The 24,762-nt window shown below is 36.6% G+C and overlaps 1 protein-coding gene across 3 annotated transcripts in view; it reads left to right on the top strand.

The window, feature by feature from the left end:
* Window positions 1–24,762, top strand: part of LOC113500473 (ankyrin repeat domain-containing protein SOWAHB) — a 50,392-nt gene that overhangs the window by 24,518 nt on the left and 1,112 nt on the right. The window contains exons 6-13 of one of the 3 annotated variants that reach the window (XM_026881324.1): window positions 12,157–12,161; window positions 14,515–14,613; window positions 15,299–15,304; window positions 16,503–16,575; window positions 18,186–18,278; window positions 20,764–20,847; window positions 22,561–22,754; window positions 23,096–23,212. In XM_026881324.1, coding sequence (XP_026737125.1) covers window positions 12,157–12,161; window positions 14,515–14,613; window positions 15,299–15,304; window positions 16,503–16,575; window positions 18,186–18,278; window positions 20,764–20,847; window positions 22,561–22,754; window positions 23,096–23,212 — 671 coding nt within the window. Of the gene's footprint in view, window positions 1–12,156; window positions 12,162–12,621; window positions 12,625–14,514; window positions 14,614–15,298; window positions 15,305–16,502; window positions 16,576–18,185; window positions 18,279–20,763; window positions 20,848–22,560; window positions 22,755–23,095; window positions 23,213–24,762 lie in introns of all 3 variants that reach the window. The other 2 variants (XM_026881398.1, XM_026881473.1) reach the window with 2 other exon arrangements.

The raw sequence follows: 24,762 nt of genomic DNA on the forward strand, positions 1-24,762 counted from the left end.
ATTGCAATACAAATTTTTATAAAATAATTCGCAACAAAATTCCAGTTTGAAAACTAACTGAACTCAGTAATCAAAGCATGTCTCTATTAGTCTGCAACACAATATATTATCTCCATCCTGAATTCGCATCATCCATAGAATGTGTTGAAACAAAACACTGTGGTCGGAACACTCGCTTATTATGTTCCGCGCCACATGTTGTGATAATGTCAGAAAACAAGTTCGTTGCCTGCCAGTTTCATGTTTTGACTCGTAAATTAATATATTTACATAGAAGAAGAGGTTACTGATTTTCATTAAGGGCGTTGATTTATTTTCGTTTGTTTGTGTCGGTTCGCTTATTAGTTGGTAATGTCGCTATGAGAATGGCAGACCATGGTAATGAAATGACATTTACATATATGTGGGAGCGTCAGGAACATTTTCCGAACAGTCTAGGTTGGCCTCCATCTTGGGCGTATGAGCGACGGGATGTTCGAAATAAAAGCGTCAATGTTATCTTGTAGATTGTATAATGTGAACTTATAACATTATGGAGTAGAATACAATAGGACGGTTGAGATGGAATATTATTTGGAGCCAATAGGTTAGTACGTGCTCGCTATTTTTATGACAACTGTCTTGACAAGCAAAACGAACGTCGTCGCACCTAGCGCCACCTACTACTCTATTCGGGGTAACCCGCTCCCTTTTATAATTTACCACTTACTCATTATAATAATAATTATGGACTATCTTAATACACATTTCCACAATCAATTAAAATCGTCTAAATAAACAAAGTATTCTCAATTAATTCGCGCGCCGTCACGGCCGTCCTGCGTCGTCACACGTCCTCGTGTGTCTCATGTGCATCGTTGTTGTCTGCAAACATTAGATAAAATGATACACTACACTCTCGTCTTGGCCTTCCTGACCAATTGGGTGACTGCTGATCACTTATCATTTCTCATAAGACACATTTTCCACAAATCTATCTTAAAAATTATAAAATCCATCTCCGAACTATACTCCAACTACAGCTATAGCTATAGATTAGCAAATTTTAAACACACCGGCTCACCAATGCCACATAGGCCCTTGAATGCCAACCAGGTTCGCCACCCAGGCTAGTTTGTGCCACACAGGATAGTTGTCGCCACACAGGCTAATCGTCGCCACACAGGCTAATCGTTGCCACACAGGCTGGCCACACAGGCTGGCCACACAGGCTGGCCACACAGGCTACTTGCCACACAGGCTTGCCACACAGGCTACTTGCCACACAGGCTCGCCACACAGGCTACTTGCCACACAGGCTTGCCACACAGGCTATTTGCCACACAGGCTATTTGCCACACAGGCTATTTGCCACACAGGCCATTTGCCACACAGGCTATTTGCCACACAGGCCAACACACAGTCCAATCGGTGCCACACAGTCCAACTGATAAATTGAATCAACTGCTAAGTAGTGATCTCCTCTAACCACACAAGTAGGACTCACTTACCCGCGCCGTCATCGGCACATTCTACTCATGAAGTATCCCAGGGACAAATTATCAAAAGTACAAGAAACCAAGAACAAAAATTCACTCAGTTAAGTTCCAAATTCAGGCTCCACACTTACGTGGATTGGGTCTTATTTGACCAACGGAAACCTCGTAGCTCAAAATTCAACATTTGTTTTCAGCCAAGAATATTTCTTTATGTTTACTTATGAAAAATATGAAATCCTAATTTTTAGGACAAAGTCATTTAAGTCCGCACGGCCACGGCCGCGTTGACTCAACCCAAAATATCGCTACGTATTGCACAGCATTGTATTACGTTAGCCTGGAAACTTGTCAGCTAAAGTCTGCTTTATTAAAGATCATTATGCATCAAAGAACAACACAGCAGTACTCACCACTCGGTCATTCGTTATCATGATTATAATAGTTGACTTTATCTTAACATCTGTATCTTCTTTACCAGAAACCTTTCATTAAGTCAGAGCTACCAAGTAACTCTACAATCTTACAGTTGCCACCAGCAACTCACTACTGGAACTAATCACGAATCTCAAAGCAGGAATCTGAGTCATACAAAGTCCGCACGCATTCCATGTGAATACTGAGTCCACCCGACTCCATGGCCTCTCCAAGACCCAATCTCAGCCAGAGTCACCATAGTCTCTTCAGTCGCCACCTCTGCCATAGTTAACACGGTCTCTGCTTCGATCCCGACCATTGACCTAAAATTCTATACTATCACCATTCTCGACCTCGTTCTTTATTTGGAACGGTACTTAGTTTTCGGACTAAAGATATAGGCACTTTGGATAAAATCTTTACTAGTGGTAACAACAGTGTTAACAGCCTTATACTCAGAACGCATAACTGCCAATGACATGTGCAATAACACCTATTATCATTCAAACAATAAGAAACTTATTATAACATATCAGTGCTTAACTTTGATTAACCCTGGGAAATGTTCATCATCACACTTATAACTTTAATCCAATCATAAGCATCAAACCAAAATGACCTCCCTCCGGGCATGATCATGCAACCTCCTTAGGTAACGATCACAACGGGTAACCTCTATCCAGTCACTACCACACGTAACTTCCATCCGGTTACAAACACAACACCCACTACTAGAGAACCTCACTTTCTCAAACCTTGATCAAAATAACATTAAACTTGGTTCTTTCAATTTGACACTTTATTTGTCCTATACATAGCCCCTTTTGTAAATCAATAACTTTAAAATCTTAAATAACCAACTTCTTAACGAAACTGCCATCAACTCATACTGATAAATATGCCGCTCCTTATCAAAAATAAATTGTAATCGACCCACCGTTGTGTTAGTGATCCTAAGGAAAGCTTGACCATAAGCACCCAGTTCAAATTAACTCGATACTCGCTGGAGCTCACACAGCGCAACACGATCAGATCACTCTCCGCACTTCGCACCAGTTTCCCTCGATGACTTTAAGGTACAGACATAGCGGTCGACATAGGTCGCTCCTCCTCCGCAAATAACTGTCTCTTTGAATCGACATTATAAGACGACAAGCTGTAATAAGAGCAATAATTAGTTGTCAATATTGGCACCATACAAAAATCAAACTCAAGACATTTTGCTTAAACTTCCGATACCTCGCCTAATGGCTACAATCGTTATACTTACTCACTTCTTTTTTCAAACACAAGACATACAACTGACTTGACCACATACAATTGACTCGAAGTGATGATGCTACATTCCATTTAGCAAAGACAAATTCACTTACGTGCGTTGCTTTTCTTTATTAACTTAGTACAATAACCATCAAACCTTTAAACGTCTTGCCGAATTTCAATTTAGTACGCATTGTAAGACAGCAACGTAGTATATAGTTGGCCAATTTTCATTTTCAAATCTAGATTTCAAACCAAATCAATCCGCTTTCTTCCAAATGCTTGATCTGTCAACCTGCTTTTTCTCGTACAAACTGCTTTATCGTCGATACCGATTTCAGAACAACCTCACTTCTGTCTTCTAGAAGCTTATACAGGAACTTGATTGTTTTCTTTATACGGTTGCGGCACTCATTCGATACGTAATCCTGCTTGCCACAACTATAGGCCTTTGGAACGTCTTCTACTCGTGACTTCATTGCCACTATCGGCGAAATGGTATACTCATACATAGTAGGCTTTGTTTTCTAAAAGTAAGCGCGACGAGTTCTTGTTGCAGCGACTCTACTGCGACTTTTAATATCTGTGGTAAATGCAATTCTGTACAATCGTGGTTCTATCATCGCTGCGTGCGCCAATGTAAAAGCAATAGCAGTCTTCTCCACTGACAAGAACTTCATCCGTGCGGTTCAGGTGCTCATAACTCATATCAATCATCGACTTCTATTGAGTAATCGCCATAAATTTGCAGCTGGGGTTTTTCAATTGATCAAATGTTGCCAAAACACGTCTTCAATTCAGGCATGCTATTCCAGGAAACGGTCTATATTATCTTCACCAAATGTATTTCGTAGTTGCATTGCAAAAAGATATTTCCAACAATCGCAATAATTTTCTGAGGACATATTTTCATGCTGACCTGTATTTATCTTTTACGATGCGTCGCTGGTAATCCCACTTCTGATGTGGGAGCGTCAGGAACATTTTCCGAACAGTCTAGGTTGGCCTCCATCTTGGGCGTATGAGCGACGGGATGTTCGAAATAAAAGCGTCAATGTTATCTTGTAGATTGTATAATGTGAACTTATAACATTATGGAGTAGAATACAATAGGACGGTTGAGATGGAATATTATTTGGAGCCAATAGGTTAGTACGTGCTCGCTATTTTTATGACAACTGTCTTGACAAGCAAAACGAACGTCGTCGCACCTAGCGCCACCTACTACTCTATTCGGGGTAACCCGCTCCCTTTTATAATTTACCACTTACTCATTATAATAATAATTATGGACTATCTTAATACACATTTCCACAATCAATTAAAATCGTCTAAATAAACAAAGTATTCTCAATTAATCCGCGCGCCGTCATATATTTTAGCATCATCTATTGACTTACGTTTATAAAAAAGAGGGGCAACTCATATAATTCGTGAAAACCAAAGATTTGAATTAAGATAACTGCTTGAGAACTATGATGAGCCATTACACAAGTCAGTACAGTACAAGTCAAGTACAAAGTTTTTCGCGAAAAGCTTTATTCGTAAGACCGTTAATTTAAAAACAGAAACTCTCTATAGATACCTCACATAGAAAACGAAGACGCTAACGCGAGTAACGCACTTAAAAAATATAAAAACCTTCTTTATAAATCATCCCTCTAAGTGTAGGAAAAACCGTCAAAAGTGGCGACAAAATACGGTCATCACAATTCACGAAGCACTTAAGAAACATAATCCTGAAAACATCAGGTCGACGGACAACGGAACCCTCAAATTAAGTTAATTGCAATTGTAATTGCGCGCAGGGGACCGCAATAAAAGGAGGAAAATATTTATATTCCTTGTATACGAAGCGACGCTAAGACAGTCAACCACTAGCCTGTTACACGCCTATTACAATACAAATCCTACCAATATTATAAACGCGAAAGTTTCTTTGTGTGGATGTTTGTTCCTCTTTCACTCAAAAACCACTAAACGGATTTAGACGAAACTTGGTACACAGATAGTTTATAATCAGGATTAACATAAAGGATAGTTTTTATCCTGATGTAATGTACCCGTGGGATTATTTTCGTATGTTTGTATGCTTGTGTGTCGGGCGGGCTCACAGGCTACAGCCAGTTGTTACAACAACTTCATAAGAATTTTGTTATACTCAACAAGTGCTCTGAAAGTCAGTTCTTAATTAATTTTACTTCATTACCTGTAACATAAAAGTTGGGAAATGAACGTTACCAACACAATTAGTAAGTTCACGAAATGTTTTAGGAGTCCAGAACACTTGAGCTTTTTTATTAAAGCACTTTTTACGAACGTGCCAAACGTTTCAACCAGGCACCAAATTAAAAGGTGTTACTTTTAACCATAACATTTACACTTTACCTTTTGTTAATACGACGAAAAGCACGTATAGCCGACTGGTTGAGGTCACCATGCCAAATCCAGTGAGCGCGACGCGTCGCGGGTCCGATCCCCGCGTAGAACAAGCGTTTGTGTGATCTACGAATGTTTGTATCCTGAGTCATGTGACATTAATGTAAATGGAACCCTCGCGATAAAAGGATTGCACTTCATAAAGCGGTTTCGTTTTTTCTTTATCTATACCTTGTTTAATTAAAGTTCATACTGAAAAACTGAGATGTATTCAAAATTACTTTTCGCATATCTTCCCTGGTTTGGACAAAGGCATTGTAAATTAAAACAACAAAAGCCAATAACTGTACGTTAAGCAGGCGGGTGAACCACAAAATGTGTTTCGTTTCAATTTTATTTTTCAAAGCCAACAATTGGCGCCAACTCAATTAGTATAATCTAATTAAACAGGAATGGCGTCGGACTGTTTGAAATAAAAGAAAAATATTATCATTCGCTCGGAGAAGCCTCTACAAGATTGTCACCGAGTGTTAATAGGCTATTCTGAGCCATTTTCACGGTTTATTCAAAGGGTTGGCAGTTTTATTCGCTTCGTTAACGGAACTGAAATGACAAGTCTGTATTTATTTTGTTTTTATTCTGTTATATCCGCTGAAAGCTCTTAAACGAGGGCTTTTTTTTAATTGGACCTGACTGTTACGTGTTCGTTCAGCATTTAGTTACTTGAAGCGGACATTAATCATAGTCATGGGTAAATGGTATTTGTTTTGTATGTCGAGAGACAAAATCCTTTTTTAATATATAAGAATATTATTTAATATATGCCATTAGTACACGAGAAAATATGAGTCTTCTATACCCTTGTGTGTGTACTGACAGAACCTCAATGAGTTCGACTAAAATCGTTTTAGTTTATCAGATTGATAATTAAAACAAGCACGTAAGTGCTTTTACCCGTATCTGAATATCTGAAACCATAAAAAAATACAAAGATTAACTATTACTATAAATATAAATGAAATATTCTGAATGTAACTACTACTAGGAAAAGGAAATTATGTTTGTTCGTAATGCCTATCAAATACACACAGAATTAATACAATATTCAGCTTGGAAAGGAATATATTATTTATTAACAAATTACAGGGATATTTTGTGACCATCCTCAATATGTATCGAGTCCATAAAGTTATAACATGATAATTAATTTGGTATTCACTCTAATTTTGTCCTGAGTTTGAGTTTCTTTGTGCTTATGAATTGAATGTTTGTGACCATACAACCATTGTTTGACATATTTTTTTGTGCTTATAGCGGCATAATACAGCATCTGCGAAAATTTTAACAGCCAGTCAGTCCACGAAATACAGTCTGTCAGTACGAACCTCTAAAATGCGTATGAAAATGATATAAAGTAGGTAACGATTTAACACAAATCCTTCACAGCAGAAGCAATCATCTGACAATAACTGAGCCTAATGTAATGACAGAAGTATTTACCTCACGAGGTCCCTTATATTCGCCGCTAAAATATGAAGATACCATCGGAGTAATATCCGGTACCCACATGTTAATATCCGTTAACATCTATCAGCCACTTACGAACCGTAACTTGAAATTAGTTAATTTAGGCACATATGTAGCCAAGTTAATGATAACTTGAGTCTAAGTATAATCATAGTCTTTGATCTGAGTCGTTAGTTAGTCTCATCTTTATTTATCGTGTACCAGTTATATAAACATTAATTTTCGGGTCGGTTATATTGTACTGTGGGTGGTTAGACGACGACTTCTTTCAGACATTCAGAGCGTTGACCTGTGCTAGGTTATTTATTTAGTAATATTATTTGTGGTACAAGAGAGCTTGTACGTTACATGTGTGTCGTTAGATGCAGAAACACGGTCTGTTTCGAGAATATCTTGTAATATAAAGTTTGAGAAAAACGAAGAGGATTCTTTTTCCAAAAAATATTTTACATGTGTACCGAAATATGTAAAAAGATTTGTGGCCAAAACTAAAATGGGGTAGGTGTAAACGAACTAAGCTTTCCGATCATTTTCAGCAGCTTACCGCTTAGAATGGTCCAATAAAAGGCAGTTCGCCCCAAAACATGGCGGCATGAGGCTTAATACTGTCATCGATGAGATGTGCCCAGCTTTACTACCCTCTATCGATAAAGGAGGGGGCAAAGGCGTCAGTCATGGTGTGTAAGGCAAAATGGGATGAAAATTTGGTAAATTTTTGGATGAAATGGGCGGTCCCAGAAATTTCCCAATTCAGTACTTCCACTTTTTGGTGTAGGCAATAATTGTATTTACATCTTAGGTAGAATACCACACACAGAGGAATGGTATATTTTTCTTCTCATCATTTTGACGCTAACTATTCCACAAGCAGATGTATATTAGGACATGTTGAGCCTCCATTCCTTAAATTCACTTCATAGTTTCTAAATAGTTTGTTTTTGTTTCAGGTTCATGACTCGCAAGCCATAACAGAGATATGGAAAAATGACGGTGTTTTGTTATCAAATAAAGTACAGAAGAAACGTGTTCCCATGCCGTTATCATTTGTCTCTCACAAGGAAAAGGTTGTTACAATTTACACCAAAATATACCACCATTCCGAAAGGTCGTGGCATTTTCGAACCCACGGCTTATATAAATATTATTACTGGGAATGCCTTGAGCAGTTTGTTGTACCTATTAGTTTGAATGAAATTAACAGGCGTAGTACTAACTGAAGTGAAAATTTGTTTTCGAAAAATGTGTATAACGTAACCAGCAAAAACATGAGTTGAACTTCGCATTACCCACGCTCCATGTTCAAAAAGCTGTTACTAACTCATACGAATCCAAGAAAAAAACTCGGTTAACGAAGCTTTCCAGGGAACGTATGTATATTTATGACATTGGCACCACAGTAGCTTAATAAAATTTTCATTTTATATATGGCCTGGACTACCGGTAATTACGTCTCAAAAATACACCCCATTATATTTCCAATACTAAGGAACTGGACAAAGAACGTTCGCTTCGCAGATATTGAACCCGAAACTCCTCATATTGGTTTTATTTTGTCCGTACCTTGCTACAATTTCGTTTAAATCCTTTTAAACGCCATGACAGTAATCAAACGACTCAGTCCACCGTGAATATGATTTACATTTGCCTATCAAGAGACTCGACCCTTTATTGGTTACAGTCTAGTAAATAACATTCCCTGGACTAAAAATGACATCTACGTCATCGATTGTGTTCCCATAAAATCTTGAAAAGATTTTCTCGAAACAACTCTGCCTATCCCACTTTCAATCGATGATCTTGAAAAGGAATTGACCGGAAAAACGGTAAATAACGAGCTCAGCTTATCACAGCACCTTGGTGACATATAATCATCAGTCAATTAAGTTCAAATCAAGATGATGGAACCACCAAGAAACTAGCATCGTTACAGGATGTCACAAGTAGAGCGACATCCAATTATAAAGCCAATAATTTTCCCAAAGTGTGCACTACAGGCAGGACCCTCCGAACCACCTTCAATCGAAGCTGAGAGGGCACGGAACCCACGCTGGACCTTCACAACCCGCCAATATTACGTAAGGGGGTGTAAATTAGGGTTCCAAATACCTCTTTGTAGAGATTGCCTGTCCGTTTTGGGAGCGAGTCACGTAATAATATCGTGGTCGACCTAATCGTCGGAATACGTTGTATCGTGCGGTATTTACTGTAAGCATTCAGGCTCCCCTCGGATTCAACTGCCTTTGTAATGCTCGTTGTTTTCATGCAGTTTATTGCATTACCGGGGAAAATGTTCAGGTTTGGGGACGTTACCGTGATAAGTATCTGCTTCGTACTCTGATTGTGCAATTTTACGTGTTTTATTGTTGGATGTTTATTTGAATTTATGGCTTTAAGCGCTAACATTTTTATTTTCGGTTCCGTTTCGGAAACTTTACTTAACCGTAACAATGCGAAGATATTTAACAGCATTTTAAAATTGAGCTACTTATTTTAGTATTCTAAACTTGCAATACGGTCTTCTATCAATAATTGGAATTTATTAGGCGTAGTGCCCGTCGATTTCAGGTTTGATTTAGACCAAATTCGATCGATGTATTAACGAGAATCGAGACAAAAGTTAGCACGGTCGCAGTTGCCAGTTGTCAATTATAAGTAATGCAATAGGTTAGTGAGTTACCCGTGCGGACAGCGAGCAGAAAGCCACGTGATCTAACCTGACATACATCCTATTTTGCCTCGCACTGCGACTAGCCTATTTAAATCGAACTGTCGTATGGATAAACTTATTATTCGCATCTTTTTCTATTTATTCTTACTAAGGCTCAGCTGATTGTGCGTCTAACTGTTCGTCTTTCACCATACTGTGCCTCATAACCGCTATATATAAATAATCTAAATCGAGGATAACTTTGGATTCTGCAGTCATAAATTTGCAGGGTAAACAATTTTCCTTTTCTTAAGCCTACTTGTTTTTGTTCAGTGTGTTTTATAATACTGAATTAACAGGTCAAATCTGGTACAAAATTCTACAGAGCTGAATTTTCATCCATATTTTTCAATTTTTTACCCTCAACACATCACATTCCCCACAGTTTTCTCCAATTCATAAACCATTCCGTTATTTCAAACACAGCCAGGAACACATATTTCACAATCGCTTACGATTTCAACACGCTTAACAGACGAACGAATAGAACAAGAGAACTCGGGAAACAATCATTACTCACGTCACCCTTATATTCCTTCAATTGCATCGAATCGATAAAGCGGTAATAATAGAGACACATTTCCAACAATTTTGAACAGTCGGCTACAGACACCTGCGAGTTCCCACACAGCGTCAATTTAACATTACAACAGAAATAACTGACAGCTAGGTAAGGTTCCGTACACGTTAGAAATACTAAAATGTATTAACTAATGTGTGTGTTTTACTTGTAGTTCCTTTGAAATCCGTACGATTGACATAGATGATTGACATATTTGGACAACTCTCTTCCAAAGTGGTGGTCGCAAGCGTAACTTAAATACTGGAGTTGGTCTTATAGAAATAATATCCCGTATCTCTGCGATAGATTTACATTCTGTATATAATATATTTTAGTTTAATTCTTAACAATTTGAGGAACCTACTCTTTATGAGACGAGTCCGGTGTCCAACAGTGAGACGTACAACAGGCTAGTAATATTTTTATTTTATTTTTTACTTCTTGACAAGTTAGTTTTCGTTGCAATAAATTTGTATACAGAAAAAAAAACGAATTTGTAAATTTGAATCTAAACTTCCATTTTATGAATAAAACTAAAATAAAAATTTCATTTAAAAATATATACCGTCAATAAATTCAAACGTTTTTTTTTTGGGAATGGGTTTGTCCTAAAACCGATGTTAAAATATGTTGTGTTCATTTTTATTTTATCTTACTCGATATGTCATTTCATTTTTAATCATATTATAATTAATATTTTTTTTTCCGGTACATTCGAAACTGGTGGTCCTGACGCAGGGTGTAAGTAATTTATTCAATTGACTTTTTTTGATACATTTTTTCATGTTGTACTCACAATAGGAAAACCCAAATTAGGATAATTTATTGGGTTCTTCCACTGCTCTTCCATATTTTATACTTGCTCCGACTACCCGTTTATTTCCACAACCAAAATAGATAAAAATTAAGTTGGAATTTATCATTATAACAGCTTTTCCATTTGCTTATATAAAGCATACCTACATAGTTACATAGAGATTAATAGTTACGGACTAGAGTTCGACACGTATATCAACGTCGCTGTCAACCTATATGCATAATTACACAGTGACAAGACGATAATTAGTGGCGTGGAAGACGCATCGTTCCGCGGATCCTAATTGATGTACATGCAAACGCAATCAATATGACGTGGTAGCGGATGTTGGTCGGCACACCGGTACATGAGCCATGTCCTCGCCATTCGTGAATGTAGTAGTCACTGGCACTAAACAATTCTACATCAAGTGTACAATTGTGGTCACTGTGTTACACCGAAGTCGATTTTAAACGTATTCGCTTTGATCTCATAGGTATAAGGCTGGACTAATTTCGATTAAGTATGGCGGTAGCTGACTTTCTGAATTCAAAAATTACATTCTGTACTTTTTTCTTTAGTAAAGGACTTGGGATCAATGACAGTATCTCATAAAATACAAATAACACCGCTTATAGTTAAGAAAAAAGTGTTGAAAAATGTGTGGTTATTCCATCGCGAATTAGAGCGCAAGGCTTTAGTTTGCGCATGACTTTTGTAACGCTACGGTGTCATTTCTAGTCTCTACCCTAAGTTTTTTAAATTAACACATGACCATCGCCGGTTGTTCGTCACAAAACACAGCATTGCTTTTTAACATCCTTTTATAGAATGGCCTATAACAATTAACACTTTGAAATAGACATAAGTTACGACTTGCCTTTGAATTTTGTAATTTCCACCCACCAGAGTGTAGGTCTCGGCTATGTAGCCATATAATAAATTTGGTTTTGGTCCTTTCTATGATCAATTCAGCTGGATAGTCTGAACCTTATAACGACGACGGGCCAGCACGAACCGTCGGATCCAGATAGTTATGTCTTAATTCTATAAGTTATAAAAAGCTACACTCTGCGTGATCCGGGTTTTGAAACTAAAGCAGTCAGCTCGAAAGTGTCTAGGCCTTTTATAAGTCGTTTCGTTTTAAATGATAAGTCACTCGTTTGACACAGACGAGAGATTTATATCGGGCAAATTGTAAAGCTTTGCTTTGTGCACGAACCACGTAATCCTGTTTTAAATTTATTAGGTTAGCCGACAATAAATTTGTAAATTCTGTAGTCCGCTGACCCGGAAACGTCGCCTTAATGAGATTTTTATTTTAAGGATATTTAAGGGACCCTTATCTTTAAAATAAGCGCTGCCATGGCAACATTTTATGTTGGACTTTACAAATTCATGTATCATTATGTAGGATTAATTACATTTGGACTTTGTTCCCGCATGTCGCTCATCGATACCTGCCGCCACCGATGGTGTGAACGTGTACAACATGCAGTATGTAAGTATATTTAATTGCTTGTTAATTATTCCTCACTACTTCATAATATGATTACCTGCATGATGCCCCCCAGGTGAAGTTACAAAGATAAATAGTAATCATTGCTTGCCCAAGGTCAATCATCGGCTAATAGTCAGTGCAATAATAAGATTTTAATTATTGACCACAACATACATATTTTTAATAATGTCACACAAAATTAAAACAAGGATCAGCTAAAAATTTATAAATATCCTTTGGTTGGCATTACCAAAACAAACAAACCATAATATACCTATTTGTATAAAACGAAATTGCCAGCACCGATATCAATGTAGCCAACGCTACACGCGTAGGTAGATAGGTACGTGGAAAATCGTGCCTGTGCCCAATGTGCTCTGCAAATTAACAGCGCTTCCCCTGGGGCCAATATTTCTCCGGGCGACGTCGAACCTAGGACCGCCCGCCACTAACTACCCCACTGAATCAGCGACGATCACGCCTACATCTTGTACATACGCCGATTGGTACGTAACTCGTACCCTCGGTTTGGATAAAGTAATATTTATTCGCTAGACTTAACTGCTGACTGAAAACCTTGGGACATCTAAGGTGACAGGGATTTTATGGCCTCCGGTATGGCGTGGGTCAATCACATCACTATTAAAGCTTTATTCGTCGTCGCATTTTATTGAATTCTGCTAAAATAACGGTACCTAGAAGTGTCTGTTAAATAAATGTACAACTAGGAATCTACTCTGGTTCATTCATTTAGATATTTCTTTACAAGGTCGTACAAATTATAGGAAGTAATTAAATAAATTTTTAAACACAGTTTTTGTTAAAAAAAATGTCGTTGATGATGCTATTATATAGAAGAAGCATTTCAGATTTAAATACCATTTTTTTATTGTATTTGATTGTTTGTCTAAAATAAATCTAATTGAAAGCGGCCTATTTTAACAAACTACAACGTGGAGATGCAAAGCAATGAGAAGTTTAATCATTGTAATATTAACCTCAATACCATTCCGCGTTAGCCCAAGTAATTATTAAACTTAAGGCTTCCTCTATTCACTGCCACAATGGACGATCCCGAGAGATCCATCCCGACGTCCCTGATCATTCGCAATACAGACGCGAATTTTAAACTTGTATCGGTGACCCACGCGGTATTTGCTTTTAGATACATTACTAGATGGGTATTATTCCTGTAAAAACGTAATGATTCGAATGATTTCTGGCTTGAAACGTAAAGATTTTTAAATATTTACACATTTTACCCTCTGTGTACAGTTCAGCAAACAATTTAAGCTATTCGCAAAATAATCTAAAGAACCCAAAATAGTGCGAAATAATCTCACGAATTCACAGTAAGTGGCTTAATCATAAACTTGATTAACCTCAACAAGTAGTAGGACATCCTTAATCGTTAACTATTAAGTGCAGTTAGACTCGACCTTAATTTAAAATACGGTTCCTTAAAATTATGCTTCACTGACCATAACATTTTATATATCAAAAAATGACCATCGATGATAGCAAGCTAATTCCTATAACTATGCTAATAACACCTACCTTCTCCAAAATATAATCTTTAATCTGGATGCAAATCATCCTAATACGTTCCGATTATAAAGAGCTATAATTTCGGCATTATATTGTCCATCAAAGTGTTTTACATATATAAAAATAAAAGGCTAGCAATCAAGTAATTTGTTCCTCGACCTACTAAACTCTTTTCGTGATGGTATCGTGTTTTGGTGTTCGCTCCAAAATTATTTTTAAACTCATAATTTTGTATGAATTTTGATTTTCCCACTAACTCTATTTTTCAATGTTGGTTTTAAGCAAATGGTGAATAATCAATTATTATTTAGGTAGGTAACAGTGTGAATCTTTTCGTTCCAGACAGCGATGCATTGGGCTTGTAAACGTGGGGATGAAAACTTGGTAAAAATGTTGGGTGGAGTCGCCACGTGCCAGCGGTACATAGTCAACGAACGCTCTGTGAGTATTCAATTCGTAATGCACTTAATTTGTTGTGGAAATTCAATCGTTTTATTTTAAAACAGTGTTTAGTAGTAATTCCATAAATAATAAAATAAATAATTCAGTAATTCCAAATAAATGTATTTTTTTGCCTCTAAACCTTAGGATTGTAGCATTACTATTGTCTTTTGGCTGGTTGGTTAACGTTTCCTCAATCCATGATTGTAAGACTGGATAGCAGTCGGAAATCCAGACAGAACCCGAAATGTTTTCGCTTTTTAATCTTTTTAGGAAAAACAAAATCATTTAGTGGCTCCTACAAAAAGCTACTAACATTCCGACATGCTTGCAAAGAAAGAATTCACTTTAAAACGTGGAAACTGTAAAGCAATTTGGGGCCATATTTGGTCCCAACAATGGAATCGAACTGTACTGCAATAATATAGCCAACCAAAGAAATATAGTGCATAAAACATTCAGCAGTTGTAAGAGTAATGCGGTTGCAATCGACTCTAAATGGGGTTAAGTTAATTATGTGTTTACATCCGCGGTGAGAGTAATCGCGCATTTTACTGTTACCTAGAAGCTTTAATGTCCAATCAAATTTACTTACGGCAAGTTATTTTGCCTGTTTTACTGTATCGTTAAAGTGTCGTTACAATCTTTTTCATGTGGTGTTCGGCTTCGTCGTCGACGGAAGTAGAATGGGGTAAGTCCGTCGTGAATTTTATTGCCGGACTACTTGTGGATTCGAGGGAAGCAGTGGTAAATTTATCTGTGCTCCACTCAACATTTTAATGTTTTCTTTTCCTAATAAACCTGTACACTTTATGACAACTTTAACGTGCATGTCTTTAAAGTAGTTGCACTGCTATCTATTCGAAGGAGGTTTGATGTCCGAGATTACGGCTTGTACACTCTAATGACATTTGGAAACATAATGGCTACCATGAATCGTACTATCCCGTTTAACTTTGAGTGATAGACAATTTAAACGGATTTACGTTTCTTGCGTGAATCAGAATATTTTCGTTTAGGGTACAGCTGTCGCTGTTATATATTCAGTAATATCCAAGTGCGTTTAATATCTATCGAGGACTATATTGGATATCAGTATTGGATTCGCAAACGGTAGCAGTGTATGAGGAGTAGGGAGCAGATGTGAGCCTTTAACAAGTCGTAAGTGCCTCATCCACCCCGCACTCTCCGCTTGAAATATTTCATATTTGATATAGTAAAGGTGAAATATTTTATAAAACTTATTTTTGTAGTAAACCTTATTCTATGCTAAATGATAGTTTTTTTCGCTATTATAAGTTGCATTCAATTATTATTTTAAACAAGTAATAAATCTGCTGTTACTTATCGTATAAATAATATATGTTACGAGTTCTGCGTTACTAACCAAATCATCGTCATCGGCCTAGCCTTTTCCCAACTATGTTGGGGTCGGCTGCCAGTCTGACCGTTTTCAGCTAAGTACCAGTATTTTACAAGGAGCGACTGCCTATCTGACCTCCTCAAACCAGTTACCTGGGCAACACGATACCCCTTAGTTAGACTGGTTGTCAGACTTTTCAAGCTTCTGACTACCTTGTCACGACTAGGCGACTGTCAAAGATGTAGGATTAACAGCCGGGACCCACAATTTAACGAACCTTCCGAAGCACGGCGGAAGTCGTTATGACAAAGATGGTCACCCATCTACGGACCGACCGCGTCAAGCATAGCTTAAACTGTGATCGATTCACTTATGCGGTTATAGCTTAGCCACGAGCTCCTCAACCACCCTCAACTTCAACCTCAACTGCGTAACTTACCAAAGTTCAGAATAAAAAGTAAATTAAGCATTTAACATATTCAAAAACATGTACGCAGTAAATGACATATACAATTTAATTTTTCAGGGGTACACACCTCTGCACATCGCTATGCAGTTTCGTCACGAGAACGTATATAGACTCCTAGTTGAAGTTTATGGTAAGTGTGGATAACCCAGTTGCCACAACCTTTGATATATTTTTATCAGTGAGTAAAACATTTCAAGAGTAAGAACGTTTTTATATTCTACTAGCTGTTGCCCGCGACTCGTCCCCGTGGGTAGAAGATATAAGTTATGCTTTGTAGCTGCCCTGTAGCGTGATGGTTTATAGCCTAAAGCCTTCCTCGATGAATGGTTTATTCAACACAAAAAGAATTTTTCAATTTGGACCAGTAGTTTCTGAGATTAGCGCGTTCAAACAAACAAACAAACTCTTCAGCTTTATATATTAGTATAGATAGGATAGGTAGCGGATAGGTCACACAGTTGAATAGAATAATGTATTGAAAACTAACGATATGTAAATGTTGAAAATGAGACGTCTGTTTTTCGTCTCACCAAAAAACCCTTGAATATTTTGTTTGAATCCGATCCATCCTACTAGTGTTACCATTTTTAGTTATGAAGATTAGCTCTACAATACGGCTGATGAAACACTCGACTAAATTAACGCGGTTAACAGACTAAACAGCCTAAAGAAACCTTGAACAAAAACTTGTTTGTAGAATAAAGATAACGTTTGTATCTCAACGATGTTAGTAACGTCATTAGCTTTATATTATAAGGTGCATTCAAAATACAGCTTCACACTTGTAAATAAACGGCATAGCGCCATCTGTTGGATTTCATGCAAACTATTTGGATCATGAATTCTCATACGCCGCCGCTATGCCCAGCACAGCTCAGTCTATGTTTGAGTCCCCCTTGAACTTCGCACTCTCGTTTTAACAGATGGCGCGGAAGTGGGGTTTTCGGGAATTTTCTTCGCGTTTAAATTACTACCGTTTTAAACTATGTTTATCAAGTATGCAGATTACGTTAAAATTCTTTCTCTTGTAGCCGAATGTATTAATAGACAGAATGTTGAAAACGAGCGATAGAAAACGTATTTATAATCATCACCATCATCATAATCGTCCACTTCTGGACATAAGCACCCCAGCACGCCATCGAGATCTATTCTGTATATAAAATTCAGATCAGATATAAAATATATGAAATTGTATGACGCGTCTGGTGTAAGTAGATTGTTAAAAATGATAATTGAAAAACTTGAACTTACAGCACATTAAAGTGTAAATTATAAAATACTCGTACGTTATTATTGCAACGATGTATAAAAATGCTAACCAAAAAGCTTTGATAATGCAAATGCTTCAATGAGAAGTTGGTTTTGGGTCAATTTTGGTTTTAAGGTCTTTATTGTGTAATTAATTTATGAAATTTATATTGTGAAATATGAACATTGTAAGTTAATTAAGGGAGATGAAGTCTGTGTTGGTAAAATATGTGTTGAACTATAATTTGAAAGCTCTACAAAAATAATGTAATTCATTTACAGTCATGGTGGACTTACGAATGGTAGTTCACGTAACATGTATTTTGACAATTAATGTGTTAATAATTGTCTTGATTACCTACTCTTTAAAATAACCAATGGTTCCACGTTTCGAATATTCACAATGAATCTTTCAAGAAGAACGTTATAGCAACTCCAGATTTTTAGAATTAACATTATATTTCTACAGTTGTTTTACGATGATTGCAGATGCTGATCCAAATGTTCGTGATTGGTCGGGCAGAAAGCCGAGACAATATTTGGTACATATGGATACATCATTATCACCTGGCTCCTATCGAAGTAAGTGGAACTAATGTTGATAGTACCTACACATGGTACCATAAAATCGGGTCAAAAATAAGTATTTGAATCTGGAGAAAACCTTCTTAGATATCTTATGTAACTGTTATATTATCGGTGTAACGTCTAAAAAGAAAATTAATGAACAGCACATAACACATTACCCTTGGGGTTTCTTTTTGTTATAGCACTAGCAAGGGATCTTTGTTATAATTTACAAGTTTCATAATCGTAATAATCGTAACCTATAAAAATTCGTAAGGGCTAGTAAGAGTGAAACGAGATAAAAAACGAATCTTTGCTCATCTATGTAATATTAAAAATAATCCCTTGTTGACGCCTTCACGCGTGGACGGCTGGAACTTTCAATTTTTTTTAAGTTTTTGCTGTCGGCAGTCTTCTGCTTATGACAGGAACTAAAAAAATAGTGCGTAAAATTCGAAAATGACAATGCCAGATCCTGCCACACCCAAGAGATTATTTCCATGAATTGAAAAAAGAAATGAAAATAATCCCTTGAATTTAAGATCCTTTAATAATGAATGGTAAATCGTTAAACTTGCGGATAAGAAATTATTAAAAAAAGGAATTAAACACCTTAGCTGTTTCGTGTTTTTCTGGCGACCATTTGCGTTACTTTATTCACCTAATCGACCGATTAAAGAGTTTTGTTAATGAAAAAAAATGTTGTGTATTTTTTTTACTATAATAATAAACTTATTTTATTTAAGTATACATAGTTAATTATAAATTAAAATGACTTATGTGAATAATTCTATAATATTGTATTATTAGGAACGTTGTTGACACAATGTCCAAATGTCAGTGTCATTCATTCGTTCACTGTGTGTGCACAATAGATTGTGATTTTTTATTATTTTCGTTTGTTCAAGGCAATATTGCTGTTTCAGAACCATTATGCCGAAAGGACATGACAGGACTTTATAAATTTGCTGGTATTCTACCAAAAAAAATCCTAACATTAAAAGTACTGATTAACCATATTCTTAACCATTTCTAAAGAACTAGATTTTAAAATGTCCGCGATAGCATTGTACACGTCATTGAAACGTAAGAGACATAAATTTTTTGTAAACGATGGATCATTTCTTGAGCAACAAGCAACTGTAGAATTACGTACTATAAACAGGGCAAGTTGTAGCCTACTTCAATAAAAAGCAAAGATTTTGATTTCAAAAAACGCCAGCAAAATTATACATTAACATTTTCATATCAAATGGGCATGTATGAGTGGAAAAAATCAGCCTATATAATATTCATATAAAAAACGCACAGGCACTTCCACCTATAAGAAATACAGAACCATTCCCAAGTTTAAATGGAGTAATTTATTAAAAGCAAACGCGAAAAGTAGTAAAAGGCAAAATATTTGTGGAAGGTAATTGTTCATTGAAAAAAAAAACTGAGAATATTGTGTATGATAAAGCACTAGCTTTTCGTCCGCGTCGAGGTCGGTTATATCGCGTTTCCAAGAGAACTCTTCAAAAGTCCGGGATATAAATGTTCTTTCTCAAGGTCAACTCTATCTCTGTACTAAATTTCATTGAAATCAGTTCAGTGGTTTAGACGTGAAAGCGTAAGAGACAGACAGACAGAGTTACTTTCGCATTTATAATATTAGTAGGGATTAGACTGATGAACACACTTTTGTTATTAACTATACTAATTTGAATTATATAATATTAGTATATGTCAATATAATATTTTGTCGACATTGGTTATTTCCTCTTTAGTAAAAGTTTATAGTATGTGTTCTTCCTTATGGTTGGTATCGCAGCGCAGCGCTCTAATAACAAAAATGACTAGCGGTTTCACTCGCGTTTATACGTAGGTCCCGTTCCCGGTGCCTTTATATTATTGGACGCGGAGAAGGATCCAACAAATCACCTTCGTAAAAAGTCAGGATTACTTAATAATATGGTGATTAAGTATTCTTAAATTTTCTTATATTCCTCGTATTTTTTTTTCCTTCATAGAACCTTTTCTTGACAATAACAAATACAACGAAAAAAATAGCGAAATCGGTCCAGCCGTTCACGCGAGATGCCGTGACCAAGGGAAATAGGGGCTCATCGTTAAGACAGGACAAAGTCGTGTCAGCTAGTTATTTAATACTAAAAATATTTGACACCTTTACTAACAAAACATATTCAGAAACTAGCACCTGGCATCGCCTGCATGCCTCCCTTTTCTATTGACGGTCAAATTATTTCACTGCAAAAATTTATAACAATCTTACCACAATTTTAGCGAATTTAGTTACAATCAGAATCATTACATCAGCCCAGCCTTTTCACCTCTATTTTGAAGTCGGATCAATAGGTATTACATAGTGAGTAAAGTGTCATTTGTATCTCGTTTGATTCAGTCATATTGACGGCTGCAGAAACTCGAGTGTAAATGTATTGACTGTGAATAACACAATAAGAGTAAAGAGGCACTTTAAGCACATGGTATTTTACAGAGGCAGACACATTCGATACACGTCGGACAGTTACCGCACCTCCTGTCGTAAGAGTTACAGCAAACGCAATAAATGCTCAGTCAAGTAAGATTTAAAAAAACTGCGCACTGTTCCTATAGAGCTTACTTGCGTGTTACTGTGAAATCCTGAACTTACCTATAAAATCATACGTAGTATCATCCACATCTAACGTTACATTATGGTGTCCTCTTGTAAATATGTTGTAAAGTGTGAATATCAGTAATCTTATGCTCAACTTTCATTGGTGTATGTTGCGTTGTGTCTCACTCCGACATTTCGTGTCTGCTTTACATGTGTTCTATGATAAACATAACTTATACATTAAACGTTATATTATTTGGATTTCACGTGGATGGTATTATAAATCTCCTTATGTCGAGGTTGCGGTATTTGTCAGTTTCTTCTCACTGTAGTAGGTACTCGTGGATTATATGTTATACATCACAAAACATTTATTTTACCAAAAAAGGAAGAAATCTTTCGAAGTATTATTCCTCATGGAATATTTCGGAAGCTTTCTATAAAAGCTCAAGAAAGGACCTCCAAACTTTTTTTTATGTTTTGGCGAGGGAAGTCTCGTAGACTCCCGCTCCTTGGGGGAGGGACCGGATAGTGTCAGATCTAATCGCCCGGTGACATCAGCCGCATTTAATGACGCTATGTAAAAACGCATGGCATTGCTACACATGCCAAGTATCTACAAACCTGCCTTATTCTAATTGGACACCTTCTCAGGGGGTGAAAAAAAAACCTTTTGACCTCTTAACTTTGGCCAAACATAACCGAGATTCAAGTTAGTTATTGAGCTCAATTTTCTCGTATTTGCTCATACATCGTCTTGTCAGTGTCTCTCCGTGATTTTACCCAAAAATCATCAGTCTGAAGGTAAGAGGTTGTTTATGTGTGATCAATGTTCCTTTGCATCCGAAGATAATTTTGATCGATATCGATAAGGATTTGTTGGTAAATGTAATGTGGTGGTTTAAGATCGAATCCAGGATGATGATGGCTACAACATCTCCGTGATGCAATTATAGGTATAAAAAAGATTTTACTATTTAGCCACTGACAATTTTGTGGACAATTTTTTTAATTTGTTTATTATTCTTTTTCGGTCTAGTCGAAATTGGTAATTTAATATTTCTGAGTGTGTGGTTGTTTTTCCGTCACTTTGCGCTTGTTTCATCATCACGTTTTACTTGCTCATTGATTGGGTCTGGTAGTCATATCCTCTTCAGATTCTTTCGTTTCTGGTCCAATAAATGACCTTTTCGAAGATTGGGGCAGGTGCCTGCATACTTTGCACACCATAATAATGGAGCTATTTGAAATAAGATGATCAGATTTATGTCATGAATGACGTATCGAAAACGGTAAAAAGGAAGCATTAAAGAGTTTTTTCACTTGTAAAATATAGCGGTATTATACATAACAACCATTTCCTCATTCCCCAGTGCAGTTACTGCCTGTTAAAACTACATTTCGCACTGTATATGAATACGCACAAATGTACATATTAAAAATCGCTTGGATGATGTCTTGTCGCTATTCTGATCTTCCTGGACCTATCATTGCCTTTAGAGGCAGTAGATTACTAGAAAAATGGATAGTGAGTTCGTATTTATAAGTGAAATAATAAACGAAATTAATCATTAATCACTATTTCTATTTACTTCCAGCTCAGTTTGTGAATAAGGGGTGAAGACAGTTTTAACATTAGCTCTGAAGTTCCAGTCAAAAACTAACGCATAACCTTAGTCTGTGTAACTTTTACAGAAAAGGAGGGATTTCTTCGCATTGGGTCCCTGAATGTGAAAGTGAAGAAAACTACAGAAGCCTTTAGTAACTTCCTTGGCGTGGGCTCGACTAGGTCGTCTGCTTATGTTCCAAAATCTGCTCGCGACCGTGAAGATCGCCGGTCTGATGACAGCGACCAGCTCAAAAGTTGGGGTTCAGCAGACAATATTCAAGTAAGATAAATATAATTTTACAATAAACCTGAAGAAGCCGTTGTGTTTAAGTGTTTCAGTTTAATTTCTGAATGTTTTCCTCTAAGCAACACAAGTTTCAACCCGCGTTTCATTCTAAAAGTTTCAAAGTTCAGCGAAATTTAGGATTAAATATGTGTGATTACGAATTAATGGCTTTTACATAAATGCAATGCAATGTATTACTAACTTTGGGTCCATAAAAGTTGTCATATATGCTCGCTATTTTTTTTATGTTCAATTTCAATTTTACATCTTACTGGGCGTGGTACGTCCAAACTCTCCATAGCAATTCTAATCCCGTTTAAATAAACTGATTGCAGAAAGATGACAAACTCATGCCACCTCCAACCAGTAGCAAAGTGAGGCGTCGTGGCGCTAGTGGTCGAAGAGGGATCGGAGCAGCACACAGCCGCAGCACTCCATCAACACCGGATCAGGTAATGCACTTTGGACCAACTTAACACATATGAATGATAGCTATTGTGCTAAAACGTTCCGCTAACCATAAGCCTGTATTCCTATAAATATATAGTTTGCGTTACCTATATACCTGGTTATTTAATAAATAAGTTAGGTTTGAAACCACAACGTAAACATTTGAGAAACGAAACCTACGGTTCCATTCATCCATAGGCCCTCGTATCTTCAGATTTACGTCTAAACACGAGTGTCTCTTATTGAGAAATGTTAGATTATAAATTTTGTAATAGGACTAGCTTTCCCGGCGAACTTCGTATCGCTTAAGAGTCGATAATAGCATAGCATATATTATGCATATTATTATTATTTGCTCTCCTGCTATCACTCTGATGAACTACTACTATCTGCTTTCCTGGTACTTTTTACCATCATATTCTTCTGCTACAGATAATTATTTTATTTTATTGTCAGCTAAGCTAAACTCAGCGGGCTCCGTACCGCCTATCTTCTTACATCGTCGTATTAAAGGGGAATCGCATCTCCGCAAGATCGACATCCCAAAATCACCCTCGTGTACACTACCTGCTCTCCTGGTACCATCCTCATTTTGAAATTTACTACTTTTGATAGAAAATGTTTGTATGGGAAAGAAAAGGACTGTTTTTTAAGGTTTTCCCGGCAATTATTTGAATTCTTCTCACCGTTTAAACCTTCTCTCGATTGCTTCCAATATTTCCAGACTAAAATTAAGCCGTTCTCGAGTTTTACAAAGACTAACGAACAACAATTCTGGAAAATATAAACACAACAAAGCAATAAAATATTATCGCTGGTAAAATGAAATGACATATGATGACATTAAATTTGTTTGACAGAACTAACGTCAAATTGGCTTTCGTGTTTATGTAGAAATTATATTTGTATATGGGAGTATAGAAAGATGTTGATTTTACACTTTTTCAAGTTTTATTTTTTAATTTTCTCTACGTACAAACCTTCTCTGGACTTCAACGAATAATTCAAGACCAAAATTAGCCAAATCGGTAAAAGCATTGTTGAGTTATAAGGTAACAACGAAAAGTGGGATCGATTTTTATATATATAGATAGATTTACGTCTAATTTGCTTTGTCATAGATGACGAGGTTGAAATTAAAAAAAAATAGTTTTTCTGCCGCTTGAGGCGCCTTTGTTGCTTTTTCGTTCTGTTGTTAATATTTCTGTAAGAAATCTTACTTAATCGGACGTGTTTATTAAAATGACCTAAGTCCATTAGGCAGGATACGCGTTGGTCGATATTAAGTAAAGAGTAGTTTTACGTTTTAGTTTGTCAAAGTTAAAATAGTTCCGGTTCGAATAACCTAACAATCGTGGATTAACAATTCCATGAGAATTGATAAGTTCAGCGGTAACAACTTTCGACAGTGGACATTCCAAGTGTATTGTGCTTTAAAAGCGAAATGATGAGATATCAACAAAAAGAAAAAAATCAATGTCGCTGATACTACACAGCAGGAAAGATATGATGGAATGGCAATGTTTATTATAACCTCGTCAATGGATCTCGG

The sequence above is a fragment of the Trichoplusia ni genome, chromosome 1, assembly GCF_003590095.1.
Source record: "Trichoplusia ni isolate ovarian cell line Hi5 chromosome 1, tn1, whole genome shotgun sequence".
Lineage (NCBI taxonomy): Eukaryota > Metazoa > Arthropoda > Insecta > Lepidoptera > Noctuidae > Trichoplusia > Trichoplusia ni.